The sequence below is a fragment of the Labeo rohita genome, chromosome 2, assembly GCF_022985175.1.
Source record: "Labeo rohita strain BAU-BD-2019 chromosome 2, IGBB_LRoh.1.0, whole genome shotgun sequence".
Lineage (NCBI taxonomy): Eukaryota > Metazoa > Chordata > Actinopteri > Cypriniformes > Cyprinidae > Labeo > Labeo rohita.
Window position 1 is genome coordinate 10507469 of NC_066870.1, and position 16934 is coordinate 10524402.

General features: G+C 33.2%; 1 protein-coding gene across 3 annotated transcripts in view; it reads left to right on the forward strand.

Moving 5' to 3' along the window:
- The window catches only part of dis3l2 (DIS3 like 3'-5' exoribonuclease 2), a 173990-nt gene that overhangs the window by 3957 nt on the left and 153099 nt on the right, over nucleotides 1-16934 (forward strand). For all 3 annotated transcript variants that reach the window (XR_007828696.1, XM_051122472.1, XM_051122461.1), the window contains exons 4-6: nucleotides 3049-3102; nucleotides 11838-11939; nucleotides 15887-16025. Coding sequence is in view for 2 of the 3 variants with exons in the window: in XM_051122472.1 (XP_050978429.1) it covers nucleotides 3049-3102; nucleotides 11838-11939; nucleotides 15887-16025 (295 nt within the window). In the remaining variant the exon portion in view is untranslated. The remainder of the gene's footprint in view (nucleotides 1-3048; nucleotides 3103-11837; nucleotides 11940-15886; nucleotides 16026-16934) is intronic.

The window sequence follows — 16934 nt, forward strand, 5'->3', positions numbered from 1 at the left end:
AAATATATTAATAGGAACATTTCAGCAGGTGATATGAGATGTAGGCCTAAACATCCTCAGTTTCGAAATGCATACTCCACGCGAACGTGCTCCCGCGTAATATTTTAGAAGGACCTTAATTCATCCCACGCGTCTCATCCGTGTTGTGTCAGGAAATCGTGAAAACTGAGGCAGTGCGTCATTGTTTCGAATAAAAGCAGCTAGGTACGCTGCAGTAACACCGGCGAAAGAAAGAAAAGGGGATTCTCGCATTAGTTTTCATTGTGTTGCGATGGGACCGGAAGTGGGGATACACTGCTTCGCTTACCAGATATAGGAAGTGAGATAAAGGTCCATTACGAGAAACTTTGGTAACACTTTCTATGAAGCCTATATTTATAATACACTATAAGGGTATTCTTAAGGCATTGTAATGAATGCATAATGTATAATAATAAAATAAGATCAGGTGTTACCGAAACTTTTTCATAATAATGAAGAACTTTTTTGGTTACTAATACTAGACTTTTACTATAATAAAACCATGGTCAATCTTCAGAAGGGATGGTAGCTTAACGAAATTAAATGACAATTGTAACGTCGTCATTGAATGGATTGGTTGGGACATTCTTAAAAAGCTTAACTTGAAGCCCTAGTGGTGTAATGCAAGTATATGGCGTATACCCACTTCTTTATTAGTCGGGATTGTGTATACCCTCTTGTAAATCCACTCTGATGCGCATAATTCAGTGTCTTGCAAAAATCAAAGCCAAAATCATGACAGTCCACCACATGAATGGCTAATCCAATCGCTCCTAGTAAGGACAGTGATGCTCTCAGGACTGTGGTGCCAGCTTCCTTTGAAATATGGTGACAGGAAAGATGCCTGTTAATGCACGAGAGCACTTCAGGGTGGTAAAATAATAATTAATTATTGATTACTAATTTGAATCAGTACATTTATAACGAAAAAGATACCTTTAATAAATTAAGAGTATACACTTCTCCAGGCACGACTATACCACTGGGCTTAATGTACAAAAAAAAAACAAAAACAAAAAAAAGTACACTGGAGGACCAAATGTAATACACACCTTATTAATAAAGCATAGGCCTATTATTTACAGACAAGCAGAATAGGTCAGAATATGAATTAAGATGGGCTTATATGCTAAGCGTTTCCTTTCCCATTATAAGAAAATGCTCATTGTGGCTTAATGGATGAAAACACCACCAATGCGCAAGAAAACACCCAATGTCCCTTAATGGATGAACACTGATGTAAAAAGGCCAGTTTTGTTGTACAATTTATATATGCAGATGTGGCCAGCAAAGTATAACGCATCGCTGGCGACACCTAGAAAACATGGCTTTGTGGATAAAAGCAGTGATATAAAAAGCCAAAATTCATTTTATTAATGAAATATATTATGTACAGGCAAGCATGAACCCAGAATATAAATGCAACAAGCTGAACTGCACGTTAACAAGAATTTGCATGTTTTCTTTATGCTTTAATGTGTTATGTGCGTTGCCTTCATATTCTGTATTTATCTGCGTTCCTGTTTGTAGAACATTTTATTAATGAATTGTATACCAAATTTGGCCTTTTATGTCAGTGTTTTCCTCCATGGATTAGCTATTTATGTGGTGGACTGTCACGATTTTGGCTTTGAAAATTATTATTATTTTTTATTTTTTTTTTTTTTTTTTTTGCAAGACACTGCTGAATTATGCGCATCAGAGTAGATTTAGAAGAGGGTATATGCAAAGCTGACTGATTAAGAAGTGGGTATACACTGTATACCTGCATATACCCTGCATTACACCACTGGGCTTCACATTAAGCTTTTTAGAATGTCCCAAGCAATACATTTAATGATGACGTTACAATTGTCGTTTCTTTCGTTAAGCCGTCACCCCTTATGAAGATTGACCATGGTTTTATTATAGTAAAAGTGTAGTACTAAGTTTCTCATCATTAAGAGATACCAAGTCATTATTACGAGAAAATTTCTCATTATTACTGGAAAGTTTCTCATTATTACGAGAAAGTTTCTTGTTAATATGAGAACATTTCTCATCATTACGAGATACTACGTCATTATTATAAGATGTTAAGTTATTATAATGAAATACTAAGTCATTAAAAGAAACTTTCTCATAATAATGACTAATAAAATGAAATCATTATTATAAGAAACTCTCGTCATTACAATATTTGTTTTTTCAGAATGTTTTTATTTTTTAACTCATTATTATGAGAAACTTTTTCAATGTAATGAGATACTAAGTCATAATTATGAGAACACTTCTCATTATGATGAATTTTTTTTTTTTTTTTTTTTTCTCAACTGTGGCGGGAACGGCCTTCCATAGCAAAGTGATAGCTGCTGGTATCAGTTTTGTAGTCCCTAAGTTTTACTCAGTGCCCTGTTTGTCCCCACAATGAAAATAATGCAAGGTAAATTCATTAATTAAAAACAAATCTGTTTAGATAACAATAGGGAACAATACTGCAGTTCCTTACTGGCCTGCTCCACAAAAATAAGCAAAATAAAACAAATATTTAAAATATTTATGGATCAGAAATGCTTCAAAGTATGTCTTTTTTTATTTACAATGGTTATCAGCAGTTTTCATTCATTTTTGATGTTCTAAAGCATCTCTTTTTGTGAGCATCACTCATGCAGTGTCCTGCACTTATACAGATACTCATGAAATCCATCTTAACAAATACAAATTGATTTTCACTAGGAAAAAAAAAATCATATTGGGTTGTATTTGATATCTTTTTATTTTTTGTTTTTTGTTCTTATCAATGACCAGCCAGTTTCATTATCAGATCTTTGTCTCCTATATCTTGTATATTTAGATGACTTAGAAGTTTTTTTTTAGTTTTTTTGTAACATGCTACAGTTTAGAAATTTTTCTCTTGCTTTCTGTCTTTTTGAATATTCAAAATAAAAACAAGTGGACTTAAATTGTGCATGGGCTTTTTACGGTCACTTGTTCTGTAGTGTAAAACAGCGATCATATTTTAAATATTTAAATGTCATTCTCTTTAAGGGTGTCCTGAGAATAAACCCCAAGAAGTACAAGGAAGCTTTTGTCCCATCTCCTGTGAGTATTTATTTATTTTTTTTAAATGTTTTTTTTTTTTGTCTTTTTCGTTTTTCTACATACTATTGAACATATACAGTGTATCTTTAGGTTAAACATGTTGAATGTAGAGTTGAATGTTGAATGTAGAGTTGTGGTCAGAGATATATTTATAAACCATTTATACTATATATACGTACATATATAATATATAATAAGAGTGAATATGTGTTTTCTTTACCAAGAAAGTGGCAAGATAAAAAACAAATTTTTCTGTTTCAAACTTTCACATAGCATCTTTAGGTTATAATAACATTAAAAATTTAAATCCAGATTTTGATTTACAAAGATTTAGTATAAAAACTCAGTAGTATCAAAAATTAGCCTTCCCATTACGAGGTGATATTTGGCTCCTTAAAGTGAATTAAAGGGGAATTTTGTTACCTTTGTAATGGCTTTTTTTATTTATTTTTTACTTTATTAAAAGTATGTCATCTTTTATGTAAATTTTTTTACAAATTATATTTTATAAGCTTATATTTATAAAATTTCTAATTAAAACAACAGAATAAGTTACCAATCAAATGAAATCAGTATTAATACAATTTGTGAAGAGGTGGCACAAAAGAATATTTTCATATGTTTAATGATGCTCAGAGATGGCATAAGTGCAATCAAATTCATAATCCCCTGTTGAGGTTAATGTTTTAAATATACAATTTTGAACAGAAATATTAAATTATTTTAATAACTAAAAAGAAGATAAAAATGAAACTAATACTGTCAGTAGGTGGTGGCAAGTCACTGATTTAATTTCTGAATCATATCATTCATTTGATTCATTCGAACGGCTGGTTATTTCAGGAATAAAGAAAGTGACTCTTTTTATGAATGGGTAATTGATTCATTGACTCACTAGAAAACACACGTTCATTTGTAAATGAAACACCGCTGTGTTTGAATGGAGATGCGCAGCGGCTCAGTCGTGACTTTGTTTCAAACTATTTTTGATGATGAAATAGAGCAAAATCAACCATTAGTGTTATTGTCAGACAATGTAAGTCACTTAATATTAACTTGTTTATTTAACTGTTGTATTAAATTAATATCTCATTTGCAAACTCCCTTAAAAATAATTAAAAGCTGTCACTCATCTTAGTTCATCGCGATCTCACAAAGTTCCATTATAATCAACGAAACTCTCTACACTGCACAATGAATCTCTTATTTACACACTCTACACTTTATGAAAGGATTTGTTAGATATGTGTGAGATGCATTACTCAACATTGAAAACTAGGATGCGGGGTGTATTCAGAGCGCTGCCTTTACTGTTTACGCTGATGTTTGGTTCACTGTGTTTTATTTTGATAAAGTACCAACTGCGCTGTCAAGTTAGCAATGCTAGAAGCCTGGAACTGTAATGTTTTGTGTTTGTGTGCGCGATTACTTCAACTTTCCTCATACCAGCAAAATCAAACAAATAGGATGTTGCTTTCTGCTATTTGAGTTTCTTTTCTGTCACAAAACTGAACTGAAACTCATTAAATATAGGCTACGTTATGTGTCGCACAGTTTTTTTTTGTTTTTTTTGTTTTTTTCCCTGTCTATCAGTTAACTAAATTAAATATTTAAAGTATTTATTCTGTATGTATGTATGTATGTACAGGGGTTGGACAGTGAAACTGAAACACCTGGGTTTAGACCACAATTAGTATGCCGTTTGGCCTCCTTTTGCAGCCAATACAGCATTATTTCATCTTGGGAATGACAAATATAAGTCCCGCACAGTAGCCAGAAGGATTTTGAGCCATTCCTTTCGCAGAACAGTGGCCAGGTCGCTATGTGATGTTGGTGTATGAAAACATTTCCTGACTCGCTCCTCCAAAACACCCCAAAGTGGCTCAATAATATTCAGATCTGGTGACTGTGCAGGCCATGGGAGATGTTTAACTTTACTTTCATGTTCATCAAATCACTCTTGTCACCAGTCTTGCTGTGTGTATTGGTGCATTATCATCCTAATACACGGCACCACCTTCAGGGTACAATGTTTGAGCTATTGGGTGCACAAAGTCAACCTTCACACTCTGCTCTTATTGGTGGAATGTGCGATCAGTAAAGACTGGCCACCAGGCTGCATAAATATAGCCATGAAACCTCCAACACTATATTGGCCAGTGTTTCAGTTTCATTGTCCAACCCCTGTATGTAATGTATGTAATGTATGTAATGTATGTAATGTATGTATGTATGTATGTATGTATGTATGTATGTATGTATGTATGTATGTATGTATGTACTGCAGATTTTGTAGCCTAAATATGACATTTTGATATAATATTTAGTATTTTCACATGTAGGTGGAAATAGTTGCAATTTGTACTACTGTCTGTTTAAAATAAATGAAAAGAAACCTAGCATAGTAGATTTATTTTTTTTATTTATTTATTTTTTCTGGTTTTTTTTTCTTTCTTATTCCGAAATCATATCGAACCAAGGTACGTACCGAACCATGACATCTGTGTACCGTTGCACCCCATATATAATAATATAATATAAGATAATATAATATACATATATGTATATATTGTATTATATTATATTATATTATATTTATTTATTTTAAGTCCCCTTTGAAGTTCTAGTAATGTCTGTCAATGCTGGAATTTGTTTTTTGATTAAGAGCTGAGGATTTTTTTTTAACCCCTCCCAAACAACTTGGTGGGGTGTGTGTGTGTGTGTTCTGTTTGATGTATTTAAAGTATTTCTGACCTATTATTCTGATAATCAGTATTATCACGGTATTGTTACAATGTACTGAAAATGTTCAAAATATACTGACACAAATCACTTCACCAAGTTTTATATTTAAAATCAACAAACAACAAATAAAATGACTTTTTATTTACATAATCACTAAAACAACAACAGTAGCCTACCAGTGATTATACGGATTTTAAATGACAACATGACACAGTTTAACTACAACAGTTTAACTAATAGCATGTTCAATTATCAAATTTAACTTTTCAAATAAAGCTATGAAAAAGTTTCATAAAAGACAAACCTCACATTTCAGCCTTTAAATAAAGAAAAGGGTTAAGTCAAAATGATAATCGATTATCATTAAATTATTATGTATTTTATCTGTTTCATAAATAATCTAGATGACTGGTCTGACTTGTTTAAATGTGTAGAATCCACTTAAGCTATGATAACGAAAGTCGTAAAAGTTGCAATGCATTTCTTATTGCTTAAAATGAACGGAGACTATCTCGTGTTTTTCCGTGGGTGCTCGATTATTTCCGTGGGGATTGGCGCCTATGCCACACAAAACAAATCTACTCTGCGTGTCGTTCGCAAATGAGACTGTTACTTAAAACTGTGCTTTATGCTGCACAGTATTTATTTATCATCAGCTGTTCAAATCGCGGTAATCAAATACGGTTTTAATGATAATTAAAATACGAAACGGTAATACTAACGTGGGGAATTTTATCATGATTTATCGTCAAACCGGTAATCGTTACATCCCTATTCTGACCCCAAGGCTTATTGTGCAAAATTCACTTTTGCATGCAACAAATTTATTCTTTGGGATAAACCCCTTGAGATGCATCATCTCGTTTTCAAGGGGGTCCTATTACGCAAGAATCAAACACATAACACAAAAACAAACAACTATAACAACAATCACAACGATCAAAACAACACACCCCACTACAATATTAACACACATAAATTATTAATAAATAATATTATTTATATTCACCTAGCACATATAAATAGATATAAACATAAATCATCTAAAGCAATTACAGGAAGTTTCAAAACAAGACAGTAAACCATTTTTGAACATATGAAGTGAGGTCAAAGATCGAACATTTAAAGGTAAATTATTCCAATCTGCTGGAGCCTTATATCTAAATGCCTTTTTCCCAAACACTTTCTTAACTAAAGGAGTACGAAAAAAATAATTTACAGAATGTCTTAAATGATATGAAGAAGAATATAATATCAAGTGCTGACACAAATAATTAGGATAATTAAAGTGTATACATTTAAAAATGAATTACAGCCAGTGAATATGCCTTCTGATATTAAGTGGAAACCATTTAAGTAAATCCTACAAAATACAATGGTGTGTATCATATGAACATCCTATAACAAATCTGCACAATTTATTATATGCTATAGTAAGAGGCAAAAGATTAGTTTTAGTTGTATTCTGATAAATTACATCAGCATAGTCAAAGAATGGTAATATAAGTTGCAAAGCAAGTTTTTTGCGAACATTATAAGAAAAACAATTTTTTGATCGATACAATACACTGGTTCCAAAATTAATCTTACGAAGAATATAATCGATGTGAGGTTTGAAAGAAAGTTCAGGATCCAGCCATAAGCCAAGATATTTAATTTGATCCACTCTGTGCAAGTATGTACCATCATTACACATTATTTTTATATCATTAGATTTTTGTTTAAACATCCGCTTTGTATCAAAAACCATAGTATGAGATTTAGCATTAAGTAGTAAGTTATTAGAATGAAGCCACTCTTGTAAGGCATTAAAATCTGATTGAAGCAAATTTTGAATTTGAGTTAAATAAGGATTTGAAATATAAATAACAGTATCATCTGCATACAAATGAACAGAACAATACGAAAAAGCTAAGGGAAGATCTTTAATAAAAATAGAACAAAGAAGAGGACCCAATATTGAGCCCTGTGGTATCCCTCTTTCTTGAATAAATAAATCAGATTGTTTACCTTGGATAACCACACACTGTTTTCTGTTATGTAAATAAGAATTAAACCACAATAAAGAATTTTGAGAAAAACCAACTGCATACAATTTATCTAATAATAAATAATGATCAACTAAATCAAAGGCCTTCTTAAGATCAATAAAAATAGCCCCTGTAAGGTCACCACAATCTAATGCTGAATATACATCATTGGTCAACTTTAGAAGAGCACTAGTTGTTGAGTAATTCGGCCTAAATCCTGATTGAAACTGTGATAAAATGTTATAATTTTCAACATACTTTGATACCTGATTATAAATTAATTTCTCAAATACTTTGGCAATAACACAGATTATTGATATTGGTCTATAATTTTGTGGATCAGTAATATCACCTCCTTTATGAATTGGAGTAATACGAGAGTGCTTCCAAATATCTGGAACCTCATTAAACTGTAATGACATATTAAAGAGATCAGCCAATGGGTACATAAGAATATGAGAAGCAAGTTTGATATATCTAGGCTCAATTCGATCAGGTCCGGCACCACTATTAGAACTAAGTTGCTCAATAACATTCAGAACTTATATAGGTTTTATTTTAGAAAAAGTGAAGGTACTATCTGATAAAGTGGAATTATCAAACCTATTCGTACAGGAGTAATCAGGTGTTAGATTAGAACAAACTGTAGAAATTTTTTTTCCAAATATTTGGGCAATAGAAAGGGAGTCATTAACAATTTTATTTTCGTCTTTTATCTGCTTAATGATACATTTATCTGAAGTGTTTAATAAAACTTTTATATTACTCCAAAATTGTTTAGGATTTTTAAAATTATTAGATAAACAATCTTTATAATAATTCGATTTAGCATTACGAGTCATTGTCTTTGATACATTTCTTAAACTCCTATAAGATTCCCAATCTTCATTTGTTCTAGTCTCACGGAATTTAGCCCAGGCCTTATCTCTCTGTCTAAAAAGACCTATAAGTTCTGCATTTATCCAAGGTACATGTTTTCCCTTAACCTTTGTAATTTTCCAAGGAGCATGTTTATCAAGTACTTAAGAAAACTCAGAATATAAAAACTCCCAAGCATCTTGTACATTGGGTATTAGCTGATATCTATCCCAATTTATGGAAAGTAAATCATTAATAAATAACTTCATCTTCTTATATTGTCTAATTTTTATAAATCTAGGAGGCAATTTTAAAACTTTAATTTTCCATACGCAAAAAACAACTGAATGATCACTAAAGCAATTGGACAGGATACCTGCTTTAACAAATCTCTCAGAATGAGTAAGAAGTATCCAGTCAATAAGGGATTGGCTCGTTTAAGTGACTCTAGTGGGTTCATTAATTAATTATGTAAAATTAAGATTTTCAAACTTATTTTTAACTTTAGTAACAGAGTTGTCTAGCCAATTTTTATTAAAGTCCCCTAAGATAATCATTTCTTTTTTTAAATAGAATTGAGTCTATAGTAGAAAACAAACAATTAAATGATTCAGCAGGTGCAGAGGGAGGTCTATATATACTTCCAACAGTTAAATATTTATTCTGATGAAAAGTTATTTTAACAAACACAGATTCAAAATATCTAGGTTCAATTGAGGGTATAATTAACTCCGATATCAAATTAGAAGAAACATATATCACCACACCACCACCCATGGAATCTCTATCAGCTCTATAAAGAACATAATTTACAAGTTTAATTTCCCTATCTGTAATCTTACTACTCAACCATGTCTCTGACAGTGTAATAATATTTGGATTATATTGTGCTACCCATGCACGTAGTAAATCCATTTTAGGCAGAAGACTTCTTATGTTCAAATGAACAATTTTTAAAACTTTAGTATTATCCACTTTATGTGCCAAAAATTTTAAATATAAATTTAAAGCTAGGTAATAAATAAAAAGCTTGTACCGAAACAAAGGAGTACGGTGCGCCCTCTCAATAGCAGGAGATTCCGGAAAGTTTTCTCGTCCAAACAATTGTAGTAATAGCTGAGCCATGAAACCGAGCTGTTTTTTTACATGCTGTTTGAACACTGATGTGTGTTCACAGTGTGTGTAATCAACGAAGTCTATAATGGTAAAAAATATATATATATATATATATATATATATATATATATATATATATATATATATATATATATATATATATATATATATATATATATAATCCCCGTATATCAGAAGCAGTGTCTGAAAATATATATATATATATATATAATAATCCCCGTATATCAGAAGCAGTGTCTGAAAATATGCTGTTTCGGATTTCCCCCTCCTTTGACATCACTGTAGGGGTAAACCCCGCCCATAACTGGTGATGATCTGCTCTATTCGCACTGACCCTGGCCTGATTGAACTGCACATAATCTGCTAAGTTTATGTCGTCGCTATAGTTTCTATTGACATATTGGCCCCGTTTCAAGTTGCACTTTAGACCAAACAAAACAAAAAAGTTAGTGTCATATATCGGCCATCGGCTCCCATGATTTCTAAATATAGGCATCGGCATTGGCATCTCCCGATTTGTTAAAAAATGCCAAAAATTTGGAGGTTGAACTGTAAACTTCACAGACACATTCTGGGGTCACCAGATACTTGTACATATTGTAAAAAGTGGCATAATAGGCCCCGTTTAACTAATGTCTGCAATTCTTCAGCTGTGATTCTTGGAGAGTCCTTACCCACTCAGTTCTCCTCACACAATATGAACACACATCATCATCTTCCTGGATGATTTGTAATTTTTAAAATGTGAATTTCCAATGGGAATACTTAAACTATCTCCCCATCCCCCCATATTCAATTGTTTACTTCAGTGAATGGGATTTTTTAGATTTTTTTTTTTTTTTTTTTTTTTTTTTTAAAGGTCAAAAGGGTAAACAATTGCAGATTTATTTTCACAGCCTTAAAATAATGCCTTGCTTGGAAATCAGATGCCTAAACTTGGCTTTACAATATGCAACCGAACTGAATTCTGAGTCAAAATCATCTCTTGGAGCTTTGGAATCTTTAAAGTGGTCATGACATGGATTTTATCATTTTAATATGTTTCTTAAGGTTTACTTATGTTAATAATGTGTTTTTTTTGCACCAAAACAAACAAATAAACAAACAAAAAAACAAATAAATTATTTTCAACCCTCATTCTGAACCTTTCTCAGAAACAAGCTGTTTTTAAGTGGGCGGGGTCTATTTTGTTGTGTTGCTCAGGAGGTGGAGTTTATGCGAACAACTGGGGCTAGGTGACGTCACCTTGTCCCACAGGATCTAAAATGAGACATTTTCTGAGGGTTATTACATAAATACGTTTTTTATTGATGATGAGGACATTTTAAATTATGAAATTTGTGGGATGTATTAAGCATACAAAGATCTCTTCTGTGCCAAAAGATCAAGGGAAATTTGGTTTCTCATGTCATCACCCCTTTAAGAATTCATTACCCAACAACTGGACAATTTTAATCAAATTGTCATCTCTTGAATCAAATAATTTTATTATAGTTAGTAATTTTAGTAATTAAGTAATTTTATTAATTTTATTATAATAGTATTATTTTCTGCTGGGTACCCGATCACTCTGGAGCCTCTCGTAATGAGCAAGCAAACATTGCTGCCGAAGAAGCATTATTTATAGAACAAATAAAATCCTCTATATGTTTCACAGGTGTTAAACCAACATTAAATGCATACATCAAAAACAAATGGCAATCGGAAAAAGATTGGTGCTTAAACAAATGAAATTAAATCCTGAATTTCACAGCTTTATTTGCTCATTTTTACCAAGGGGTAAACATGATCATTCTGACCACAACACACATGGTTGCTAGAATAATCATGATTCCCATTCAAAAGTAACTGACCAATTCTTTTTGCTTTGTCATTGTCCTAATTCTGATATTGTGTAATTCTCAGCTGATGTACATTTGTATGTAATTGATTTTGTTTTTTTTTTGTTTGTTTTTTTGGCTACAGGATGGGTCAGCTGATATCTTTCTGGATGGGATTGCAGCTCGTAACAGGGCTCTCAATGGAGATGTTGTTGTGGTGAAAGTCCTCCCCCCTGAACAGTGGAAGGTACTTTATCAAAATGTACTTGCATTTTGACAATTTAGTAATTTGTGAATTAATTCTTAATGTTCTCTGCCCGTCTATTCGTGACTTCATGGCATGAATTATAGTTTCTGGAGCAGAAAAATGTACTACCTCTTATAACCCATGGCTAAATGTTATCTAGCACTAACTTTCCAGTCTTGTAAAAGCAGTATAGTCTTTCCATGTTTTTTTTGTGGGTGTGGGTGTGGGTGTACTTGTTTTTGCTACATTGTGGGGACCAAATGTCCCCACAAGGATAGTAAAACCTGCGGTCCCCACAATGTTGAAAAATTATTAAAAATAGTAAATGGTGTTTATCTGAAAATGTAACGATGCAGACATGTTTTCTGTGAGGGGTAGGGTTAGGGTTGGGTTAGGGGATAGACAATATCGTTTGGTCAGTATAAAAACTATAGAAGTCTATGGAAAGTCCCCACAATTCACAAAAACAAACATAGATGTGTGTGTGTGTGTGTGTATATCAGTGTTAATCTTATAAATTTTTGTTTTTTAAGAGTACAAATTATTAGTGTATTCTCAATTAATATGAAGTTTAAAAAAGCTCCATGCAGAATTACGAAAGATGTAGCAAGTGCTGTTTAAAATTGTATTAGGAGACATGTCAGCTTGTTTCTGCATTTATTATACAGTGCTGTGAAAATGTATTTGCCCCATCCTAATTTCTTCTGTTTTTGTGTATATTTCGTACTAAATAGTTTTAGATCTTCAAATGAAATGGAACATAAAACAAAGGCAATCTTCGTTCGTTCGTTCATTCATTCACTTCAGCACCTGTTACCCATGTGGAAAAAATAATTGCTCGCTTAAATGTTAAATCTGATTCTGCCCCTTTTTGCAGCAATAACTTTCCATCTCCTGTAACTGGAGATCGGTCTTTACAGTGATTTCTAAATCAGTGCTGTGATGGAATTTTGACCCACTCTTCTTTGCAGAACTGCTTTAGTTCAGCCACATGGAGGGTTTTTGAGTTTGAACTACCCATTGCCACAATACCTCAGTTGTGATTAAGTCAGAAATTTAACCAGGCCACTTTAAAAATTTAATTTTCCTTTTTTTGAGCCATTTAGAGATGGATTTACCCCTGTGCTTTGAATCATTGTCTTTCTGCATAATCCAATTATGCTTGAGCTTCAAATTACAAACTGAAGACTGGACATTCTCCTCAGTGGTTTTCAGCTCAGAATTCATGTTTCCCTCAGTTATTGCCAGTTGCCAGGTTCTAAAGCAGCAAAGCATCCCTACACCAGTACAATGCCACCATCATGCTTAACCATTATTTATTAACTAGGACTAGAGATGCACCGATAGATCGGCCAGGGATCGGAATTAGCTGGTTTTCCACATGATCAAAACGGATCGGCTCGTAATCGACAGACTGACCGGGCGGTCACTGGTCCGAGCCGATCCATTTTTAACCTCACACTTACTACAGATTTGTAGCCTTTTGCCGCCACTTACTGGTGGTTTGGTTTCATATTTAACCCTCTAAGCGCCAAAGTCGCAAGATTGCGACAAGACGTCATACTTAATAAAATAGACTGTAGTTCCTAATATGGTGTAATATCTCATTTGTTATTTGCCAATTCTGACTCTAAAGGGGAATGGACCTTTCTCTCATTTCCAGGTTTCTCATAGGGAAAGTCGTCATAGTTGGGAGCAGTGAATGGGAGAGTACCACAAATGTTTTTTGCATTCCCATTTGCTCAAATAGCAAAAGAAAAACTACACAAAAGTGTTTTCACGACTTTCAATCAAAAAGAAAATAGAGAGAGACGGCAGTCAGAAGAGAGAACAATGTCAAATTTACCGTCCCTCCCATAGACGCAGCATTAGAAACGCCCTCGCATAGCGTTAACTAGTTTTTTTGTGAACTTGATGAAAATGTGATAGAATACAAAGTATATTGTTATAAATGTACATACATATTTTTAAAAATCAAAATATAAAAAAACTTTAAAGGATTTATGATGATGATGACTGTTGAAACGCATCATCACAGGCTTGTGAAAAGGGTCCATGTTTGCCTTTTGGAAATGACGATTTGGAATGAGGATAAAAAGACAAAAAAAAAAAAAACCAACGGCATGCAAATAAGTTTAAAACATCAATTCAATATCTACTATTTCCTGAATATTGTGAAATTCAAGATGGCTGCCCCTGATGATCTCATAATATGCAAATTAGATTAGTATATTTGCACCCCACATAAACTTTCAGTCATACCCAACATTTCTCTAATTTAAGCCCTTTCAAGCCACAAACTTTTGAAATCTTGATGTCAAAATCCAGCATTTTTCCAAAAAAACCCTGGTGCCTAAAGGGTTAAAAGTATCATTGCATTTTTTCACATTTCTTATTTGTATTTTTAAAAAATATTTAAAACATTAATTTTATAAAATTATTTATGCATTTTGAAATTTTGCAGTGTAAATGCATTTGTAGAGGATATCTGTAATTTAGTCCAGTTTGGGGGAATTGTAATGTTTAATGTTTTTTTTTATGTCATTTTTTTGGGCATTGGAAAAAAGTATATATTTTTGTTTGTATATGCTCTCAATTATACTTCATGGAAGGAAAATCGCAATCGACAAAGATCGGTATCGGCAGGTCACACTTACAAAAAAATCGGAATCAGCCAAGAAAATTGGTGCATCTCTAAACAGGACCCATGTGATTACGTTCTGACGTAAACTTCAGAATTCATGAAAATGTTCTCATTTTCAAAATGTTAGTTGGTATGAAAGAAATGTACACCTGCTCCCTTCCACGTGTAAATGGTTCGTAAAATGTTTTTTTTTTTTTTTTTTTTTTTTTTTTTTAAAGCAATCTGATGACACTGAATTTTGATGCACTGACTGAATAAATACAAGTTTGTTTGCCCTTGCCCTCTTTTTTATTTATTTATTTTTTTATAGCTGAATTGATCATTGTAAAACACAGCGCTCTTCGGATGTTTACGAAGCGTTTGTGAATCCGGAGGAGAGTTTTCAGGAAAGTCTGTTTTACGTGCAACTTACACAAATTACTCCTATATTTACGCAAGTTTCATGAATGAGGCCCCAATGTGTGTTCTGAAATTGGCTGAAAATATCAAACATGTTTGATATCCTCCAACTAGATGGAATGAAAGTCTCAAGCTAAAAAAATTCTGAGTGTGTGATCATCATACACTGGATGATTTTCTGTAGAATCTGTCAACTAAAATCTGCGGACTGGCACTGACTTTTGGCAACTAGCATCAACTTTTCCAGACTGTAAATTGGCAAAAATCGTGTAGTGTATTCCAGGCTTTAGTATGACATTAAAATTAATTTGCCGAACTGACGGTAAGTCAGTAAGCTAAAAGCAAAGTCACTGTGTCTCAGGTTCATTTTAAGCATTTTAGTCAAGCTGAGATGCTGATATGACATGATATGTGGGGCAAAGAACACAAGAATGTCCCCTGTTGTCCACTGCTGAATTTGGCAACCCTACCTGCATGAAATCTGAGATTGTTGGAATCATTCACAGGTATCTGCAGAATATTGAAAAGTGTTTATAAAATTATATAGATACCCTACCCATTTTATGTTGGTTTATTTATTATTTTGGCAAATTGGCTAATGCTTTCAGTCTCTAGTAGTTTAGCACTCTCATCTCTATTTCACATATTTTAGAATATTTAAATCCAATCAGCAGATTTTTACTTGGATTTTACCCCACAATTAATGTGGAAAATGGTGTAGAATCTGCAACATTTTCATACTATTAAGTTATAAAAAATTAATGCATGTAGTATGTACTACTAGTAGTCGTATAGCATGTGATTGTGTTATAATCATAATGAAAGTGATCATGAAGATCATGTCAATCTAAAACCTCATAAATGCATAATATGTACTGTATTATATTGTGAACTATGTACACAGGCAGTCAGTGGAGATATAAACGAGAGAACTTCAGCCAATCAGACGGCACCAAAGGCTCCTGATGTCATGGTAAAGGACCATTACAATAAAGATGATGAGGTGATCGGTGAAATGAAGAATGTCAGTCTCCATGATAAAGGTAATGAGCTTTTACTGCAGGTAATGAACTTTTACTGCGGGTGCGAAGGCACTTATTGTATCTGTTGATCGTCTTCTTCTTCTTCTTCTTCTTCTTCTTCTTCTTCTTCTTATTAGGGGTTTGAGCGCGTAGCGCTGAAACCCTATTGTAATTGTTAGGATTTTTTTTATTAGGGGTTCGAGCGCGTAGCGCTGAAACCCTATTGTAATTGTTAGGATTTTTAGGGGTTCGAGCGCGTAGCGCTGAAACCCTATTGTAATTGTTAGGATTTTTTTTATTAGGGGTTCGAGCGTGTAGCGCTGAAACCCTATTGTAATTGTTAGGATTTTTTTTATTAGGGGTTCGAGCGCGTAGCGCTGAAACCCTATTGTAATTGTTAGGATTTTTAGGGGTTCGAGTGCGTAGCACTGAAACCCTATTGTAATTGTTAGGATTTTTTTTATTATTATTAGGGGTTCGAGCGCGTAGCGCTGAAACCCTATTGTAATTGTTAGGATTTTTAGGGGTTCGAGCGCGTAGCGCTGAAACCCTATTGTAATTGTTAGGATTTTTAGGGGTTCGAGCGCGTAGCGCTGAAACCCTATTGTAATTGTTAGGATTTTTTTTATTATTATTATTATTAGGGGTTCAAGCACGTAGTGCTGAAACCCTATTGTAATTGTTAGGATTTTTTTTATTATTATTTTTTTTCTGCCGTAAAACTGATCGTGCAGACCAAACCGTAAGTCGTAGAGACTTCAAATTTGGCCAGATGGTAGAGCTCAATTTGGGGAGAACCTATCAAAGTTTCAGCCCAATCGGCCCATAGGTGGCGCTATAGCGCAAAAAATTCATTTTTTTTTACATTTTTGGCCGTAGCTCGTACAATTTTTGTCGTAGACTCAAAATTTTAACATCGTTGCGATCCTT